The sequence below is a fragment of the Eulemur rufifrons genome, chromosome 17, assembly GCF_041146395.1.
Source record: "Eulemur rufifrons isolate Redbay chromosome 17, OSU_ERuf_1, whole genome shotgun sequence".
In the NCBI taxonomy this organism is placed as follows: Eukaryota; Metazoa; Chordata; class Mammalia; order Primates; family Lemuridae; genus Eulemur; species Eulemur rufifrons.
In genome coordinates, this window is record NC_090999.1 from 21,889,863 (window position 1) to 21,909,342 (window position 19,480).

Here is a 19,480-nt window from a genome sequence, read left to right on the forward strand (position 1 = left end):
GTGTGTGCGCGCGCGCACACACATTTCTTTACTTTCAAATACATTTCCTTTTTTTAAAGCCCAGAGCTGGAGAGAGCGTGGCCAGGGACAGGCGGGGATCGCAGAAGCGCGCGGCTCGGTGGGGGCTCCCGCCGGAGCAGACATGGGCGGTTGCGGCTTTAAGGAAAAGGCAGAGGGCTCGCGGGGAGTGGGGATTAGGGACAGGGGAGAGGTGGGCATATAAGGGGTGCGGGGAGGAGCCCTGATGTAAGAATGTTAATGAGAGGCTCCCCCAGCCCAGCCCCCACCTCTCCCCACCCCCACCCACCCCACCCGCTGGAAATACAAGCCCGGCCTCGGCGCGCCTTGTGTGGTAACTCGCTCCGCCGCTGCCACGCTATTTAAACGCGGGCTATGGATCCAGGAACTGGAGCGAATCAATGAGATCAAACGCGAGGGAGATGCACCGTCAATTACAAGCACTTGGACAAGTCTAACTTTTTTTTTCTTTTGCAAATACGCTTTCAAAAGCAACCTTAGCAACGCCCAAATGAGAAGCCACCTTTAAGCAAAATAGTGTATCTATAAAGGGAGGGCAAGTATATATATTTATAATAGGTATATATATGCATATTACAGACGCACAGGTTTACACCCAGTGAACTTTTTCTTTTCTTTTCTTTTTTTTTTTTTTTTTAAACTAGTGACATTGCAGAGAAGGACTCTTCCTATCTTTTGGCGCGTTAGTGAAGGGGGTATTCTATTTTCTTAAAGCGCCCAAGGGGGCGCAGGGACCTCGGAGAGAAGAGTGGGGAGGAAAGAGGAAGGGTGGGTGGGGGGCAGAGGGTGAGTCGGCGGCGAGGAAAAGAGCTTTCTTGAGGCACAATGCAGTCCCTGCTGGTGCTCACTTTCTCCGCGTGCGTCCTGCTCGGCTGGGCGTTGCTGGCCGGCAGCACGGGTGGCGGTGGCAGTGGCGGTGGCGCGGGCCCAGGCGGCGGGCGCTGGGAAAGAGAGGCGCTGCCGCCGCAGAAGATCGAGGTGCTGGTGCTGTTGCCCCGGGATGACTCGTACTTGTTCTCTCTGGCCCGGGTGCGGCCGGCCATCGAGTACGCTCTACGCAGCGTGGAGGGCAACGGGACAGGGAGGCGGCTTCTGCCGCCCGGCACTCACTTCCAGGTGGCCTACGAGGACTCGGACTGCGGCAATCGTGCGCTCTTCAACTTGGTGGACCGCGTGGCTGCGGCGCGGGGCGCCAAGCCGGACCTCATCCTGGGACCGGTGTGCGAGTACGCAGCAGCGCCTGTGGCCCGACTTGCGTCGCACTGGGACCTGCCCATGCTGTCGGCCGGGGCACTGGCCGCGGGCTTCCAGCAGAAGGACACTGAGTACTCGCATCTCACGCGCGTGGCGCCCGCCTACGCCAAGATGGGCGAAATGATGCTTGCCCTGTTCCGCCACCACCACTGGAGCCGTGCCGCGCTGGTCTACAGCGACGACAAGCTGGAGCGGAACTGCTACTTCACCCTCGAGGGGGTCCACGAGGTCTTCCAGGAGGAGGGTTTACACACGTCCGCCTACAATTTCGACGAGACCAAAGACTTGGACCTGGACGACATCGTGCGCTATATCCAGGCCAGTGAACGAGGTGAGCAGGAGCGTGTCCCGGGCCCCAGGCCCTAACCCAACCGCTCTCCACGGCTCTCCCTACACACCCACCCACGCCTCTGTGGACCCCACTGCCTGCTGGGGCGCCGAGGATCCTGGAAGGCGCGCTCGTTCACCTGTGCATTGTCTAGCTGCGACGACCTTTGATGATCGCCCATCTCGGTCGAGGGCTGTACGTAGAGGGTCCCGGAGAGGTGGAGGGGTCTAGGGGGAATCTGAGTTCGCCGTTCCTGCGTGCCCAGGTCCTACAGGTGCTGTAAAACCACCTGGGATTTTTCTTTCTCCTTCCCACTTAGTGGGCACCTGACGGTGATTAGGGGGCGCACTGCCAGGGCCCTGCTCCACCCAGGGTCTGAAGCATGTCGAGGCCCAAAGAACTTGTCACCGAGTCCTTTGCTGGCCTGCGTCCCCCTCTTAGTGCGGTAGCGTCCGCGGATGCTCTGCAGCAGCGCGCCGCCACTTGGCTCACCAGGTCTCCGGGTTTCCCTGACTGCTCTTTCCACAGACCCCAGGTTTCTTTTAAAGGCTCATTGTACCACTCTTCTCATTCCTTCCATGGCCCCTCCAGCCCCTTATAAACGAGCTTCTGTGGTTTCCATCCGATATAGCTCTCTGTATGTGGACACAGGCGACACTCACTTCCTTGTCGCTCTGGGCATCGCAGTCTCTAAAGCGCCCAGAGCTAGGCTTTACGGGAGCGCGTTCTGGAGACATGGGCAATGAATCTCCTTTTCACCTGTCTCCTCCAACCCCCCGCCCCCGCCCCCGCCCATCCCCAAGTTTTCTCCACGGGTCTCTGGGAGTTTGAAATAATACCCAAACTGGACAAAGAGCGCAAGGCTGAGGGTGGTTGCTATGGCTACGGGAGCGGGTGGTCGCGGATACGTAGTCGCAAAACCCCCCAGTGCGGCAGGGGAAACTGCGGGGTGGCGGGTTGAGTTTCCGGCACAGCGCAGATACGTTCTCCCTCGCGTCGCTCTTGAGGTGCACAGCGCTCAGGGAATCCCGCCTCTGCTCCCCCTCGGAGCGCACGCACCTGGAACGCAACCCCAGGGCCAAGTGGGTGAGGCCGAAGGGGAGCGGGGCTCGTCCACAACTTGGCATGGCCGGGCACCGGGCGCCGGCCGTGAGGGGCAGCGCAAACTGAGGCCAGGGGCCTCAGGAACAGGTGAGAATGGGCAGAGGAGCCATCGAGGGTGGCGCTGCAGCCACCCCCATTCCCAGCTTGGCCACTTCGGACTCTAGTGAGCGCACCCTTTAGAGCGAAGAGGCAGGAGCTGTTGACAGTGGGGATGCATGACCAAGTTTTGAGCGCTCGAACTCCGGGCTGTCTGCACCGAATCCCTGCCAGCCAAGCAGGCGGGGCGCCGGCTTTGCTGATTATGAAAAAGGGCATTTTGTGTCCAACGGCTGCTGACCTGCCTGGTGGAGGAACCCACATCTACTTTTCTCCCCACTGCCTGTTCCCATGCTAGCGCAGCCTCCTGCAGACCTCGGGCTGCTCTTGCCCCTGAAACATTTTTCTTCAGCTCTCGGCTTTTGAGGGCAGGGAGCTAGAAGTCGGAGACTGCCCAGGGCCGGCTGGGGTATGGGGGTGTGTCCCCCTACGGGCGAGATCCGCAATTTGCTAACACTTCTGTGCTGCCACAGCCTTGTAGGTCCCAGTGTTGGCGGTGGCCACAGTGCACGTGGCCTGGGATACCAGGCCCAGGGCATCTGTCAACTCAGATGAGACCCGGCGCACGGGGTGGGGAATCGGGGGCCCTAAGCCTCACACTGGTGGCTGAGGCGTGGGGGCAGGAAGGGCGGCAGTGCTCTAGAGGGACTTGGGGAAGTGTTGCTCCTGAGCCTTCAGATGACTTGGGCTGCAGTCTCCTGATGCTGGTTATTACTTTGATTCCAAAACCCTCGTAGATGTTCCCACTTCTCTTTGCGCTTTTTTTTTTTTTTTTTTATTTCCAAGTTTGAATTTAGTGGTGAAAGTTTGCTCGGCTGACCTGTGTATTTTACAGATGATAGGTTTACTATTTTATGATTCTTACTCTAAAACGTATTTCCAACAGCGACTTGGCAGATATTCAGAAATATGAAACAAAATAGTTTCTCCTCTAAGCTGTCCCTCCCCCTCTCCCTTCAGAAATTCCTTACTCTCAGGAGAGAGAGTTGCTTGATAACAAAGCTTTCTGAGGGAATCTTTTACAAACACATTGAGTGCTGCTACTTCACTATAAGCAGTTAATGTAAATAGGGGTTTAGTATATGGTTTCAGTGGAATTTGTGGCTCAGCCACTCACTGGCTGGGGGCTCTTGGACTGCTATTAAATCTCCACACTTTGGGCTTCTCAGGTAAAGTGGGCTAGTCGAGCCCCCACATCTTTGGGAAGCTGGGAGAGTTAAAAGAGCTAACCCAGGAATGCACTGAAACAGTGCTGGGTGTATGCTAAGTGCTCGATAAATGTGCTGCTTTATTGTAGTTGTTATAATTATTTCATATATGTGATGATAATCACCTTTACCCAGAAGGTGAGGCCATGCCATGGGGAAGAACCCTGGGCTGAGAAGCAGATGCTTCTGGATTTGGCATCTCCACTCAGCATCTATGTTTTCTTCTCTGGGAAACGAGTAAAGTGGGCATCGGGCCTCTCCAAACTGATAGCTGGTGGTCCTGATTTGCACTCACCCAAGTGTAAAAATGCAACTGACAGTATTTTTGCCTTCAAAAATTCCATAGTAACCATCATGTACTAAAGTAGAAAGAGCCCCCATTCTTTTGGTGAGAATATTTCTAGCACTTCTTTTCAGGTTAAATTTCTCTTTAAAACCAGATTGCAAACGTTTGAATTTCTCAACAGGTAAAAACTGGCAATTCCACCATCTCAAATAATAATATGACTAAAATTTCATTTGGCTATGTGCTGTACTGCAGAAAGAAAAACTAAGAGACATTCACTGTTCTTTCATTTTAGGGATTTCCCATCTAAGTCAATAATTTAAAAACATTTTTTTCTGTCATATCTTTAGCTAATATCACTGAAATACACACACCTGAGTGTATATTATTATTTTTTAAATAATGATCTTTATTTAAAATGGATTCACTTATACAGCCTACCACTGCCCTTAATATTCCACATTTCACAGTAAATTCATTTTTAAAAAGACAGGATTAGCAGGAAATAATTTTTCAAGCAATGAAAGCCAGTAACTATTTTCTCTATACACCCTATACAATGCAGACCTAGAAGTATTCCACACACAAATGTTTTTGTAAGAACTGTAGTTTTATCCTTTTAGTTATACATGTCATTAATCCGGGCCTGCATCATGACTGTAAAGACAACAGCATCTAATCAATACAAGAGTCATTTATTTTTAGAATTAGTCTGGGGTAAATGACTGAGTATTCAAAAAGAATTTTTAAGCAAAGAGTACATGATAAGTGTGAAATAACTAACACACAGCAGGGGGGAAAGAAGCCTTGTAGGCTGTAGTGTAGAAATTTCGAAGGCCTTTGGAGTAGATAGACCTTTGTGAACAATAAAAATAAAGGTGCAGTTTCTATTTTGCAAATGATATCCATTGCTGTGTAATGTAGAAACGACAGAGAGAAACCCTTTTAGAAAAAAATTAGATTTTATTTTTACCAAAGTCAGTTATACAATAACATGGTTTAAAATCAGAAAATTACACATCTTAGTAGGAAAAAAAGGTTCCTGTTTCCCACTGCCTATTTCTTACTTTCCAGAGGCAACCATTTTCAACTCTTGTAGGTGTTCCTGTTGGTATTGCCTTTATATCTCTGAATAACTTACTATAATAATTTTGATTTTTTTTTTTTTTTTTTTTAGTTTTAGGTCTTATCTCTTGGTATCCCAGTGGAAGATGACGATTAGTTCTTTTCTACTGCCCGTTAATCACACATGCAAGTTTTCCTCCCAGTCATCCTTCCAATATGGTTGTGTTAAGACTTTTCTGGGGAGGGTGAGGCAGGAGGATCACTTGAATTCAGGAGTTTGAGGTTGTGGGTTGCACCTGTGAATAGCCACTGCACTCCAGTCTGGACAACATGGTGGGACCCCATTCCTTAAATTTTTTTTTTAGTTAGCTCAGTATTCGGTATTGATATTATTATTACCTTCTAAATGATATTTGCAGTTGAGCTGTATGGACAACTGTTCTGGCATTTCCTTTCTTGCTCTACTTGTTTTCCTTGGGATTAAGAAAACTGCTGTTTTTGTTTATTTGCTTAGTTTCCTATGGATTTGTAATTAAATCATCTTCTAATTCTCTATATTAAGCCTCCTGAGCTGTTTCAGTTTATTTTCCAGGCACGCTGCACAGTGGCCACTTTGTTCTTTCTTTTATACCTGCCTGGGACTCCCATCACATCTCTGTTGAGCTGATCCCTGTATGTTCCTCTTTCTTGATTATACTCTTGTTTTGGTGGAGCACATCCTCCAGAAGCTTTCTGAGGAAAGATGGATGAGACCTAAATTTTGAGACCTTTTGTGACTGAAAAATTTTCCATCCTACCCTTATACATAATTATAGAATTCTGTGCAAATGATTTTCTCTCAAAATTTGACAGTATTGCTCCATTGTCTTCTAAATTCCAGTGTTGTTATTAGGAAGCTTGAATTGATTCGGATTCTGGACTTATTGTTTATTATTTTGTTTTTCGTGGAAATTTTAGAATCTTCTCTTTGCTCCTAGTGTTTTAACATTTCATTATAATATACTTTGATGCCAGTATTTTGCCTTTCGTGCTTGATAGGACCTATCTATCCAGAACCTCATGTTTTTTTAAATTCTGGGAAAATTTCTTAAAATATTTCTTCGATAATGTTATCTCCTTTTTTTCGGTTTTCTGTTTCTAGATTTTTTTTTCTTATTTGGATGTTAGATCTCTCAGATTGATTCTCTATTTTTCTTATCTTTCTCCTATTTACCACCTGCCTTTTTTTTAAAAAAAAAATTCCTCTTGCTTAGGTATTTCTTTGACTACTTCTAACATTCCTATTGAGTTTTCCAATTCTGTTATCATATTTTCAGTTTGCAGGAGATGGTACACCTAACTTTTCTTCCATGGAGTAACATTCATCTTTCCCTTCTAAGTTTAGGATTACATGGAAGATGGGTTAGGAGTCAGATGGAGAATATGAAAAAATCCTTTTTATTATTGATAAAACCAATTGGAGAACATCGATTTAGATCTGTTGCCAAAATAGCCTGCTTGGTATTACTTCCTCTTAGAGTTAGCAGGGACATGCAGTAAATCGCCCTCTAGGATTGAACTGTTTACCTGATGACAAAAGTAGCCCATAAAGGGTGCCCTCTGCAGGCAGACACATCCCAAAGAGGAAGGAAGAAAGAACTGAACCTAGCATGCCCAGTTTTAGGTTCAACAATCAGACAGTTCACTTCTTTTCCCCTTGTTGAGGGTGCAGAGAGGGTAAACAAAGGCACATTGAGAGATGAGGAATATTAACCCTTTAGAGGTTGCTCCATATGGAAAACTGGGGAAAGGATATCCACTCCATCTTAGATATACCATCTGGAATGTTTCTGGTTCTCTGAATTGACTTCTATAGCCACCCCTTTGCATTTATCTCTGTTGTTCTTAGAGTGATTGCAAGAATGTGCTGCATTAGTGAGAAGCCATTTACAGAAGTTACTGCAGGAACCAGATGGTGGAAGATGGCATGGAACATTGCAGATTCTTTGGCAAGAAGGAGAAAATAGAACAAGATGAAGAAAAGTCTACCCAGAAAGTTAGAGCCACATCGTCATGCCCTCTTTTAGAAGTTTAACAATTTGACCAAAAAAATTAATATTTATATATTTAAATATGCTTAGATGCAACAGAAATTGCCTTAACTGACCTCCACTTATGCAGGTTGCAGGATTAGCTGATACTCTCTGTTCCTGTGTAAATTTTATCATGTGTTGGTAGGTGCTGGCAGCTAGTATAGTTCTCCTGAGTATGCCACACACTTCTCATACTTCTCCATATACTTCCCAAGAGTTGTCCCCAACTCTGTTTATGCCAGTTGTGCTTATTATCACAAGTATGTAATTAAATTAGTTATTATGTAAACTGATGAAACATGAATAGGAAGAGAAAGCTACTTTAATGAAAAATATTTTAAACAATTTGATAGAGTGTATAAAGGCAAGATGCTAAAAAATACTCGATTAGGCACAAATGAGACATCCCTAAGAGATTGGGGAATATGATGAAAATCTAGGATTCTGCACTGACTGCTTTGCCAGTGTCATCAGGTGCTTGCTGCAACTTGAACTAAAACTGGATGATAATTTGCATTATGCGTTTGGTTTATTCAAGAAAGACAATGCTCCACCCATGAACTTGGGAAGTAGGGTTTCCTTTTGAGAGTTAAACTGCATGGTCAACACAAAATGGATAAGATCTAAAATAATCAAACTCTGTTTAGATAGGCACAGTGCCACTCGGCATCACTGTTGCTCAATCTAAGTGGGTATTAACATTTAAAAGAAGAATATATCCCTTGGAAGGGTTTGATGGTGGTGGTGATGGGAAGTGTTTTATTTATTTTCTGTTGCTCTAACAGAATACCACAGACTGGATTTATAAAGAAAGGTAATTTATAAAGAAAAGAAATTTATTTAGCTCGTGGTTCTAGATGCTGGGAAGTCCAAGACCCTCGTGCCAGCATCTAGTGAAGGTCTTCTTGCCGTATCATAACATGGTTGAGGGCATCACATAGTGAGAGGGCAAGTGTGTGCCAGCTCAGGTCTCTTCTTCTTATAAAGCCACCAATTCCTTCATGTGGGCCCCACCCTGATGGCCTTATCTAATCCTAATTATCTCTTAAAGGCCCCACCTCCAAATACCATGAGCATATGGATTTGAGGATTAAGTTTCCAACACATGAAATGTTGGGGGGGAGAAAGAGAAGGAGATGGGCCAGAAATGTAGAAATAGAAAAAAAGGTATCACAGAAGCCAGTGTTGGGCAATACTTAGAGAAGCTTGTGGTCTGGCCCTAGGACACAGCCTGTTTTGTCCTGGACCAGGTATATCTCTTAGATGGTTGCTTAGGGTTATCAAGGCCTGGTGCCTTTGACACCTGAATCCTCCAGCTGACCTCCCTGATCCCGATTTCATCCTCACTAGCATCCTAATGCTTATAATTTGTCTCTCCAGTTAGCATGCCCAGGTACAGGGCACGCTGATACAAATGTATTCATAACCATTCTGGTCCTCATTGAATTTAAGTAATCTGCATTTCAGTTAATCTGTAAATATGGGAGTTGGGTTATTGGAAATCTGCCCCTAAACAACGACACTACGCTCTATGTGCTGACAGAATCAGGTTCTGCATCAGGGGGTTGAGAACCAGACCCTGGACTTTGATCAGCTGATCGAGAAATGATGAGGGCTGCTTGGTGGCCAGTCAACCAGAGTTTCCTGGAGACACTTGCCCTTGGAATCCACACTCTTCAAACTTGTCCAGCCTCAGGCTGTTGTTGGCTGTTTTGTGGGACACTGTGGCTCTTTGTTCATTTACGGGGATAGAATCAAATAAGAGCTAAAACAAGCGTCTAAGTCATAATAAATAATTAGGAATTTCTTTGAAAGCTTTCTTACTGAGGCATCTTGGAATTTGATTATTTATCCTAAATATATAACTATACTCCAGGCACAAACAACACCTACTCCCATAGTTATGGATCTTTAGGAGTCTTCTTTTAGAAATTGAATCTCTAGAGCTTTCATCCTATACACCAAGCCCTTTTGTAGTATGAAATGTCAGAGTTATGATCTAACACTCTGAATTAACGTGTACAGTAAACTAAATATCAACAAGAGCTTAACTCTCCATGCAGGTTGCCAAGGCCGCTTTGGCATAGCCTGAAGTTTGTTTTATGTCTTTCAGCACCCATGCTTTTACAAAGAACATACACATCTTGGAGGGCTGGCATGCATCGTGATAATGCGGTTTACAGCACCCAGGTCTCTCCAGGTCTCTCCTCTGCACAGTGTGTATACAGCAAAACATAGTTATCCCAGTCTCAGAGCAGAGGGGCCATCGACAGGGATCAAACTGACTGGGTAGTGGTAAAGTCCCCACTTCACTCCAGCCTATGTGGCTCTATGTGGTAGGCAACAATAGTCTGGAGTTGCTTAAAACTTCTCAAACCCAACCATGTGGTTATACACTGAGAGAACGCAGGAGAGGGACCTGAAATCTTGTTAACTACTTCCTATGTATATTGGGACAACCTGAGAATAATGCTTTAAAATTCAGACAGCAGAAAGCCCAGAGCGCTCAATGAATCCACTGATTTGCCAAAAGAATCTTCTCTCTAAAACCAGTGAGTTTGCTTTTTCAGGAAAATGCATTTACCATGCTATTAAATCTAAAAAGCAGTTGACACTCTTCCCTGTCTTCTACTGGGAAAATCTGGTGATTTATTTGGTGTATTTTTTTTTTAAAAGAACTTTATTTTGAAATAATTTTACACTTTTAAAAAAGATGTAAGAAAGTATTAAATAACCTCTCTGTATAGCCTTCACTCAGATTTTCACCAATTGTTAATATTTTGCCACCCACATTTACTTTATGATTTCAAATCTCTCCCTTTCCTTCTCCTCTCCTATCCTACCTATCTATCCAGCCATCCATTTATCCACCCATCTACACATACACAGACACGCAGATAATACTATCTTTTTATGGACCATTTGAGAGTAAGTGCAGAATCATGCTTCTTTACCCCTAAGCATTTAAGTGTGTGTTTCCTAAGAATAAGGACATTCTCTTACATCACCACAGTATAATTATGAAAAGCAAAACCTTTAATGCAAACACAATTCTATTATCTAAGGTACAGACTTTATTCACATTTCACCAATTGTCTCCATAAGGTTGTTTGTAACAAGACTTTTATTTATTTATTTTTTTAAGGTCCAGAATGCAGTCCAGCATCACACATGGCATTTGCTTTTCTGTTCTAAGTCTCCTTCAGTCTAGAACGTTTCCCAAGCCTGCCTTTGCTTTTCATGAAATTGACCATTTTATTCTACAGACTGTCTCCCAAGCTGGGGGCTGCTTCCCTCTGATTATGTGCAGGTTGCCTATTTGCACATTTTTGGTCCTTGCAGTGTTACCTCAGGAGGCTCATGACTCTGTGTTCCCATGGTTGGCGATGTTGGCTTCCATCTCTTGGCTATGGCAGTGTCCCCTACGTTTCTGCACTGTAAGGTTACTATTTTCCCCTTTGTAATTAGCAAGTACTTTGCCAGGAGGTACATCAGGACCATGTAAGTGCCCCGTTCCTGGTTGGATGTCCCCCAGTAGTGCAGGCACGCTCGATGTCCTTGTGAAGGGGTGTCTCACGCGTGCTGTCTGTTCCTCCCCCAGTGGTGATCATGTGTGCGAGCAGCGACACCATCCGGAGCATCATGTTGGCAGCGCACAGGCACGGCATGACCAGCGGAGACTACGCCTTCTTCAACATCGAGCTCTTCAACAGTTCTTCCTACGGTAACTCTGCTTCCGGTTTCCCCTCCTCTGCTGAGGTGTCCAAGAGAAGTTGTGAGGAAGATTCAAAAAATTTGAATTAAGTCTGTAGATGTGATTTCTGTAAATATGATTTTGGAAATTGCGATTTTGAATACTCCCACAACTTCTCATAATTTTTCCAGCTTTTCTTCTCCGACAACTCAGTTAGAGCAAATGGATACCATGTACCTGTGATAGCAAGGCACTTGTCTGGGGTGAGTGTAGCCCACTCCCACGCTCCAAATGATCATAATCCAGGCCCTAAAGCCCCCTTCCCCAGTGCTTTTCCAACTGTAGGTTGCTGTCATCATGATGGACTGTTGGAATAATTTTAGTGAGATTTGGGCAGAATTTTTAGTAGCATGGAATAGACTAGGACATAATGCGATGCACTAGAATAGGACAAGGTATGTCACACTTAACATGTGTATTGTTTTATAAAACTTTTAGTAATATAATTGTATGTTTATATGTACATATGTATGTATGTTACACATATGTTTGTAATGGGTCACAGTGTGAAATCAAAAACTATTAATATACATTGAGATAAAAACATTTGGAAGCTATTGCTCCCAGCCCCCTCCTTCCTTCCAGATTATTGCGCCTTATACTTCTATATGCAAGTTCAGGAACCACCTACTGGCAGACTGAAAGCATTTAATTCCTTATAATGGGCCTGAGGAAGTTCCCAGGGTTCCCGTGATGGAGGGTTTTTAAGGAGGTCATCACAATCACAGGTAGAAAACATTTCCCCCCAAATGTGATTAGGGCTCTTTCTGAAGTAGACACTGTAGGGCTACAGAACATTTTCTCAAGCGCTGCTCGCTGGCTGCTTGAAGCTGAGCAGTTATGGGGAAGCGTAAGTGCGCATGTCACAAATGGCATGTTTATACTGAGCTCCACTTCCCAGTTCTTGCTGACGGGATATAGTTGGACAGGATCTAAACCTTAAAACATACTCCCCGGTTTCCTGCCCTGATATCCTGGCTTACTTAAGCAGTAGATCATTGTGTATATACAGATAATAAAACACACTTCTCATGGGGATCAAGAAAAGTTGATGAGACAAAAGTAGCCACTGCTTCCCGCAGTGGATAAAATCAGAGATTTGAAACTTGCAAGACAAACACACTATTTTACTCTCCTTGTGGGCAAATTTTTTTTTTCTCTTTTCTTTACATGGTAGAGTGGAATTTTCACTTCTCAACCCAAGATCAGAATGGAATTATATTAAATATTATTGGCTGCAGTATTGAGTTCATTGAGATAGCGGTAGAAACTGGTGAAAATGAAAAAGATGTATTCTGAGTTTTGCACGTTGCCAATTGCAAACATAGAACTTAGAGACAACGCATGTGAATGCACATTGTGCATCTAGTACTTCATACAAATGTTAGCTACTAGAATTAGTTTCATCTACAGTTAAAGCTTGTTTTATTTTTCCTTATGAATTATAATACGTGAGTACTGTAGACAATTTGGAAAACATAGAAAGGCACAGGGAAGAAAATAAGTTACCATACTTATGCCACTCAGATAAAAGTATATTGATAATTTTTAGAAGTATGTACATCCTATTTTATACGAATATATATATTTTACAAAAATACTTTTCAAAAAAATGATACTATTTCCAGTATGGTCACGTAGTATTTTATAATGTTGATAATGTTATCTTTAATCAGTCTCTTATTTTTCAATATTAGGTTGTCTCCAGCTTTTTGCTATTAAGAACGATGCTATGTTAAGTAGCCTTACATATTTATACATATATGTTACCTGTAAAATAAATTTCTAGAAGTAGAATTGTTGGCTCAAGGGTTATGTGCATTTAAGTTTTGATAGATAGTGTCAATTTGCCCTGTAGAAAGGTTTACCAGTTTTCACTTTTGCAGCAATGTATGACATTGTGTCTTCCTCTATCCTTGTCAGCCCTGCATAATCTAACTTGTACATTATGTTGTTTGAATTTCTTTTTATGTTCATAAGCAAAGTTTTGTAGTTTTCTTCATTTACATTCTGTACCATTCTTGTTGAGTTTATTCTTAGGTATTCTATGTTTTTTGGAGTCAGACGTGCTACCATTGTGCCACGAGGTCATGTTTTTTGTTGTTATGATGATCATGAAATTTTCCTGTTACATTTTGTAACAAAACAGTAGTTATACAGAAAAGCTAAGAGTTTTTGTTTATTTATTCTGCAAGAATTCCACATACTAAATCCTGTGCTCTAATAGTTTTTCTATTATTTTGAAATAACAATGACAATTTTTCATCCATTTTGATAGATGCATATCTTATTAATATTTCTTATTCTTTTCTTATTGCATTGGCAAGAGCTTTCAGAATAATATTATTCTGGTGGTATTTTAGTATTTGACTTCTTGTCTTGAAGTAGATGTTAAAGTCCTTTTATTCCTAGTTTTATCAAGTGTGATTTTAAAAATCAGAAATTGATAACAGAATTTTATCAATTGCATTTGACCTATTCTTATAATAAATTTCCTAATATTGGGCCACCATAGCATTCTCACAATTGAGCATATTTTGTTATGATGTTTTTTAAAGATATATTGCTGAATTTAGGTTTTTATCGTTTTATTTAGGATTTTGAATCCATATTCATGAGTGAGATTTGAGAATAGTTTTCTTGCCTTGAGATGTTATTGCCAGATTTTAATATCAGGTTCACATGAGCTTTATAGATTTAATTGGGATACTTTTTTTATGCTCTGTAACAGTTTATATACAATGGAAGTATTCTTTGAAGTATGGAAACAATTCAATTTTGTATTTGCAACTAATTTCTTTTTAGAGGTAATTTTTGGACAACTTAAAAAATCTTTTTATTTTGAAATAATTTTAGACTTATAGAAAACTTACAAAAATAATATAGGTTAAGTATCCCTTATCTAAAATTCTTGGGGCTGAAGTGTCTTGAATTTCAGATCTTTTTTGGATTTTGGAATATTTACATACACATAATGAGATACCTTGGGAATGGGACTGAAGTTTAAACAAGAAATTCATTTATGTTTCTTATACACCTTATACATATAGCCTGGAGATAATTTTATTTTTCCCTTGGGGATGCTGAATAATCCGTGTGTTGTACACTTGCATTTTGACCCATCACATGAGGTGAGGTGTGTAATTTTTCACTGTGGTGTCATGTTGGCACTCAAAAAATGTCAGATTTTAGAATATCTTAGGTTTCTGATTTTTGGATTAGGGATGCTCAGACTGTATAGAGACGTCATGTATAGTCATGCATCACTTAATGGTGGGGATACATTTGGAGAAATGAGTCATCAGGAGATTTTATCATTCTGCAAACACCATAGAGTGTACTCACACAAACCTAGATGGTACAGTCTACTACCTACCTAGGCTATATGGTACGGCCTATTGCTCCTAGGCTACAAATCTGCACAACATGTTACTGTACTGAATGCTGTAGGCAATTGTAACACAATGTCATGTATTTGAGTATCTAAACATATCCAAACATATAAAAGGTACAGTGAAAATACAGTATTATAATCTTATGAGACCACTGCCATATGTGTGGTTCATTGTTGACTGAAAGATTGTTATGCAGTGCATGACTGTATGTGTTTTACCAAGCTTTCTCTAATGTTAACAACTTACATAACCATAGTAAAATTATCAAAACAAGAAAATTAAGTTGGTACATTACTACTAACTAAACTACAGGCCTTGTTTGAAATTTACCACTTTTCCTCCCAGTGTTCTTTTTCTGTTCCAAGATACAATCCAGGATCCCACACTACATATATTTGTTGTGTCTCCTTAATCTACTCCAATCCATGATAGCTCTTTAACCTTTCCTTGTCTTTCATGACTTTGACACTTTTGATGAATCTATTATTTTGTAGAATGTTTTTCAATTTGGATTTATTTGGTATTTTCCCACGATAACATTGAGTTTATACAATTTGGCAAGAATACTGAAAACATGATATTGTGTCCTCAGAGCATAATACTAGTGCATAACAAGTCATATCTATGTGGCCAGGTGCAGTGACTCATGCCTGTAATCCTAGCACTTTGGAGACTGAGTTGGGAGGATTGCTTGAGGTCAGGAGTTTGAGACCAGCCTAAGAAAGACCCTATCTCTACAAAAAATAGCAAATTAGCTGGGTATGGTGGCACATACCTGTAGTCCCAGCTATTTGGGAGGCTGAGGCAGGAGGATCACTCGAGTTCAGGAGTTCGAGGTTGCAGTGAGCTATGATGATGTCACTGCACTCCAGCCAGGGCAACAGAGTGAGACTCTGTCTCAACAAATAAATAAATAAAAATAAATAAAATAAGAGGTCACATCTATATGATTTATTGCTGATGATGTTTGGACAACTTTTAAAAACTTACTTTCCCATGAGTTCAGTTTTTCTGCTTCTTGACAATTTAATTGCACATAGTCATACAGAGTGCTCTTATAAAGTATACTTGATATTTTGATTAGATTCCCTGTATTTTACCTTTTATACAATGTTTGCTCAGATTTTGGGGTCTGGTGTTGGCCTGCCTGAGAGGCTGGGCCATGTACTAGCAAAGTGACTTAACCTTCCCTCTTCTCCTTCAGTTCCTTCTAATGATAATAACAGCACTTACCGTATGGCATGAAGCTGAGGAACAAATGAGGTGATTTATGTAAAATACCTAGCAAACTTCTTGGAATGTAATAACTATTTAATAAGTATTAGCTACATTTATTCTTAGTCTTGGTTTACTTTGACCACTGCACATAGTACTTAAAAAGTTGTAAGTTAAGTTTGTACATTTTTCTGTGGTGGTAGTTTTATAGATAGATTTAGGGTCATGCATTCAGTTACCAAATTAACCAATGTTAATTTAATACATCCTAAGGACCTGTGTGCATTAGGAATTGCATCTTCATGTACATAACCAAGACACCCAATTATAGTGATTTAAACAAATGTAGAGGTTTATTTTCCTACCTGAAAAAAGTCCACGGCAGGGATGGTGGTCCCATAATGTCATCAGGGAATTGAGCTTCTTTTCTTTTCCTGTTCTCTCGGTTTTACTGCATGGGGTGCATTTTCAAGATCAAAGATGATGGCTAGAGCTCCAGGGATCATGTCTTAATTCTAGACAAGACAAAGGGAAAAGACAATAGGCAAAAAGAGACCTTCCCAGTTGACATGGTTCATTTGGAAATGATTTCCTGGAAGCTAGACTCATTAACTTCTGCTTATGTATATTGGCTATCCCTAGTTGCAAGGGAGGTCAGGAAATGTGTGTTTTTAACTAGACTCACTGCTACCCTAAATCAATTCAGGAATCTTTTACTAAGGGAAAAAGGGAGAATGGATGTAGAGAGGCAATTGTCCTTGTCTGTCACAGACCCTGAAGCACCTTCCTCCTTGGAATAGAAGCAGTAAACTGAATCGTCTGGTGGGCAGAGTGACCAGACCAGGGTTCTGGTATGCATCAAACAAGGCTATGCAAGTAAATTTTATGCCCTAAAAATCAGATATATATTAACAAAAAGTTCTTCAACATCCGCCTCTTGCTGGGCCTCCTCACATCAAACACTATACCTGTTCTAGAAAAAGGCCTCTATTTTAATCACTATTTACCTGATGTACTGGATGCTGTGTCCATTTTTACTGATTGCTAGATTGTTTGGTCTTGGTGAGCACTCACAAAAATTCTCAGGTTTGCCTAAATTATATGATTACAGGAGTTCAATTGGCGGTGTATTATGGGGGAATCATCTGATTGAAAATAACATTTAAAAGATACATTTAAAAACATCTAGAGAGATAATATATATTGCCCTGTAGAGTTTTTAATAGGACCTATTGGCATTTTTGTCCATTGGTGTTACTTTCTTAGAATGTAGGTCAGGTAGTAAGTTATGAATATTTGGCCAATCCTGTCTGGGACTGTTAAGATTATTGTAGAGCCTTCCTGCCTTCCTGAGAACTTAAAGGGCACTAATTAAGGCAAGGATAGAAGTATAGTAGAGATTGGTGATGTGCACAAATTAAATTATTTGATTGGCTAAAAATGGAAAAATAACAGAAAAACTGTGGAGGGGTTGGATTTATTATATTTTGTTATAAAAGTGACATATGCACATTAAAGTCAATTTGGAACACAGAGAAAAGAAAAAGAATTCTCACATAATCCTTCGGTTGTGACAGTTGCTAAACAGCATTTTGGTACTTCCCCTTCCCATATTTTTCCCTCTCCTACTTTCGTTTTTGACATTTTTGTCATCCACTGCATATGCAGTTTTTTTTTTTTTCATTTCAAAATACTAAGGGGGTACAAATGTTTTTGTTACATGGCTTGAGTCAGGGCTATAAATGTGCCCTTCACCTGAATAGTGTTCATTGCACCCATTAGGTGCATATGCAATTTTAAATCTTGGAACACCTTGAACTCTGAGGAGGTGAACACAGGTTGGGTAAGGCACCAGCATCTGGGGTCTGGCTTGCACTTGAATCCTTCTCTTATTGCTTGTTAGCTAACTGACAAGTTAGATCAAGTTGGGCACTTTGATCTCCTTGAGCCTCAGTTTCCTCATCTGTGTGATAGGGAGTGCACTTAATCTCTTTCAGAGTTCTTATGAGAATTAAAGAATGAAGTGATGCAAGCAAAGCAGCTCTGCAGAACTGTTTGCAATGGTGTCACCCAGTAAAGTGTGCTGTTATTAATGATGGGTGTCACCGGACCAATCTCACCATGGCAAGCATGTAACACCAGGTCGTTGGGAGAGGGCAGGTGAGCCCAGGAGGGCAATGCTTTTCTCTCACTTAAATGGCCACCAGAGCTGAAGAGCCATAGCCATGGGGCCAGCCCAGGTGAATGGCAGGTGTTCATTCCTTGGGCAGATTCTATGATGTCTCCGTTACTCATTCAGATCACATATACGAAGGCTCTTATGTGCTAGGTCCTTGGTAAGCATTGGGAGCCACGGAATGGCAGTTACCCCAACGTGAGCACCCCTCACTGGCACCAGCTCCCCGGCCAGCAGAAACACTGAGCACAGGGCGTGGTGCTAAGTGGACTTCTTCCTCTTTCACAAATATTCTGTATCCTTCTCACACTCAACGCAAGCCTGGGTGTTTAATATGACATTAGTACCCACCACTCCTCTGAAAGTTCTTTCCTTGAAGTTACCAGTGACCTTCTCATTTCCAAACCATTAGCTTACCTGGGACGGTGCCTCCATGCCTTCAAAGCAGTGCTGCCCAGTGGAATTCTCTGTGATGATGGTTGTGTTCTATTCTGTGCTGCCCAGTATGGTAGCCACTAGCCAATGTGGCCGTTGAGCACTTGAAATGTGGCAAGTGTGACTGAAGAACTGAATTTTAAATTTTAACTAATGCAAACTTAAATAGTCACACACATGGCCAGTAGTTCCTTTATGAGACAGCATAGCTCTAGATCACTAAATCATGTTTTCATCCATCTCTTTCTGGTAACCCTACGCTCTTAGCTTTGGTGACACAGCATTCTTCTGGTTCTCTGTTAGCTCTACTGTGTCTCTTCTTCCTCCTCCTGCCCACTAAAAATAGCATCCCCAAAGTGTCTGTGCTCTACCTTCTCCCTGTTCTTTCTGCACTCTCTTCCCTATCCAGCCAGGAGTCCCTGGGTTCTGACTGCGAGATGTCTCTAGCCCTCACACCTCTTTCTGGCTTCAGACACTATTTCCAGCTCCAGCTTGGTATTGTCACTTGGACCTTCTGCAGTTGCCTTGGATTGACCATCCCTAACTGAAATTACTCCCACGTCCACCTAAATCCCTCCTCCTCCATCTGGCTCCGAGATTTCCTCCAATGGTAACATTTTCCCTTTCCCCTTTGTGTCCTCTGTGACATGTCCCCTCTCCGTTGTCCCTCTCTCCCTAACTGTTGTTGTACAGTCTTGAGATCCTTCCTGCATAATCCTCTGTGAACAATTCTAAAAGTAGTAAATACTTTTTATTGAAAATTTACTATGTTCAGAAAAATGCAAAAAAAGGTGGGGGGGGCGGGGAGAGAGAGAGAGAGAGAGAGAGAACTTTCTCCTAATTCTAACCACCTAGAGAACCTTTGTTAATTTTTTTGGTGCGTGACTTCCCACATATAACCTCTTGTAATCTCTTGCCTGGATTACCGCGGCTATGAACACTCAGCGTCTCCCCACCCTAATCCATTGCTGTTTCCCAAGGCCAGATTTTCATCATGTCACTCTTCTGTTCCGCTCATAAATCTCCGGAGGCACCCAGTTGTCTACTGAATTA

At 42.3% G+C, this 19,480-nt stretch overlaps 1 protein-coding gene across 2 annotated transcripts in view; it reads left to right on the forward strand.

The window, feature by feature from the left end:
* Positions 1 to 736: 736 nt before the first annotated feature.
* NPR3 (natriuretic peptide receptor 3) overlaps positions 737 to 19,480 on the forward strand; it is a 63,561-nt gene continuing 44,817 nt past the window's right edge. For both annotated transcript variants that reach the window (XM_069492355.1, XM_069492356.1), the window contains exons 1-2: positions 737 to 1,624; positions 11,054 to 11,176. In XM_069492355.1, coding sequence (XP_069348456.1) covers positions 865 to 1,624; positions 11,054 to 11,176 — 883 coding nt within the window. In that variant the 5' untranslated portion in view covers positions 737 to 864. The remainder of the gene's footprint in view (positions 1,625 to 11,053; positions 11,177 to 19,480) is intronic.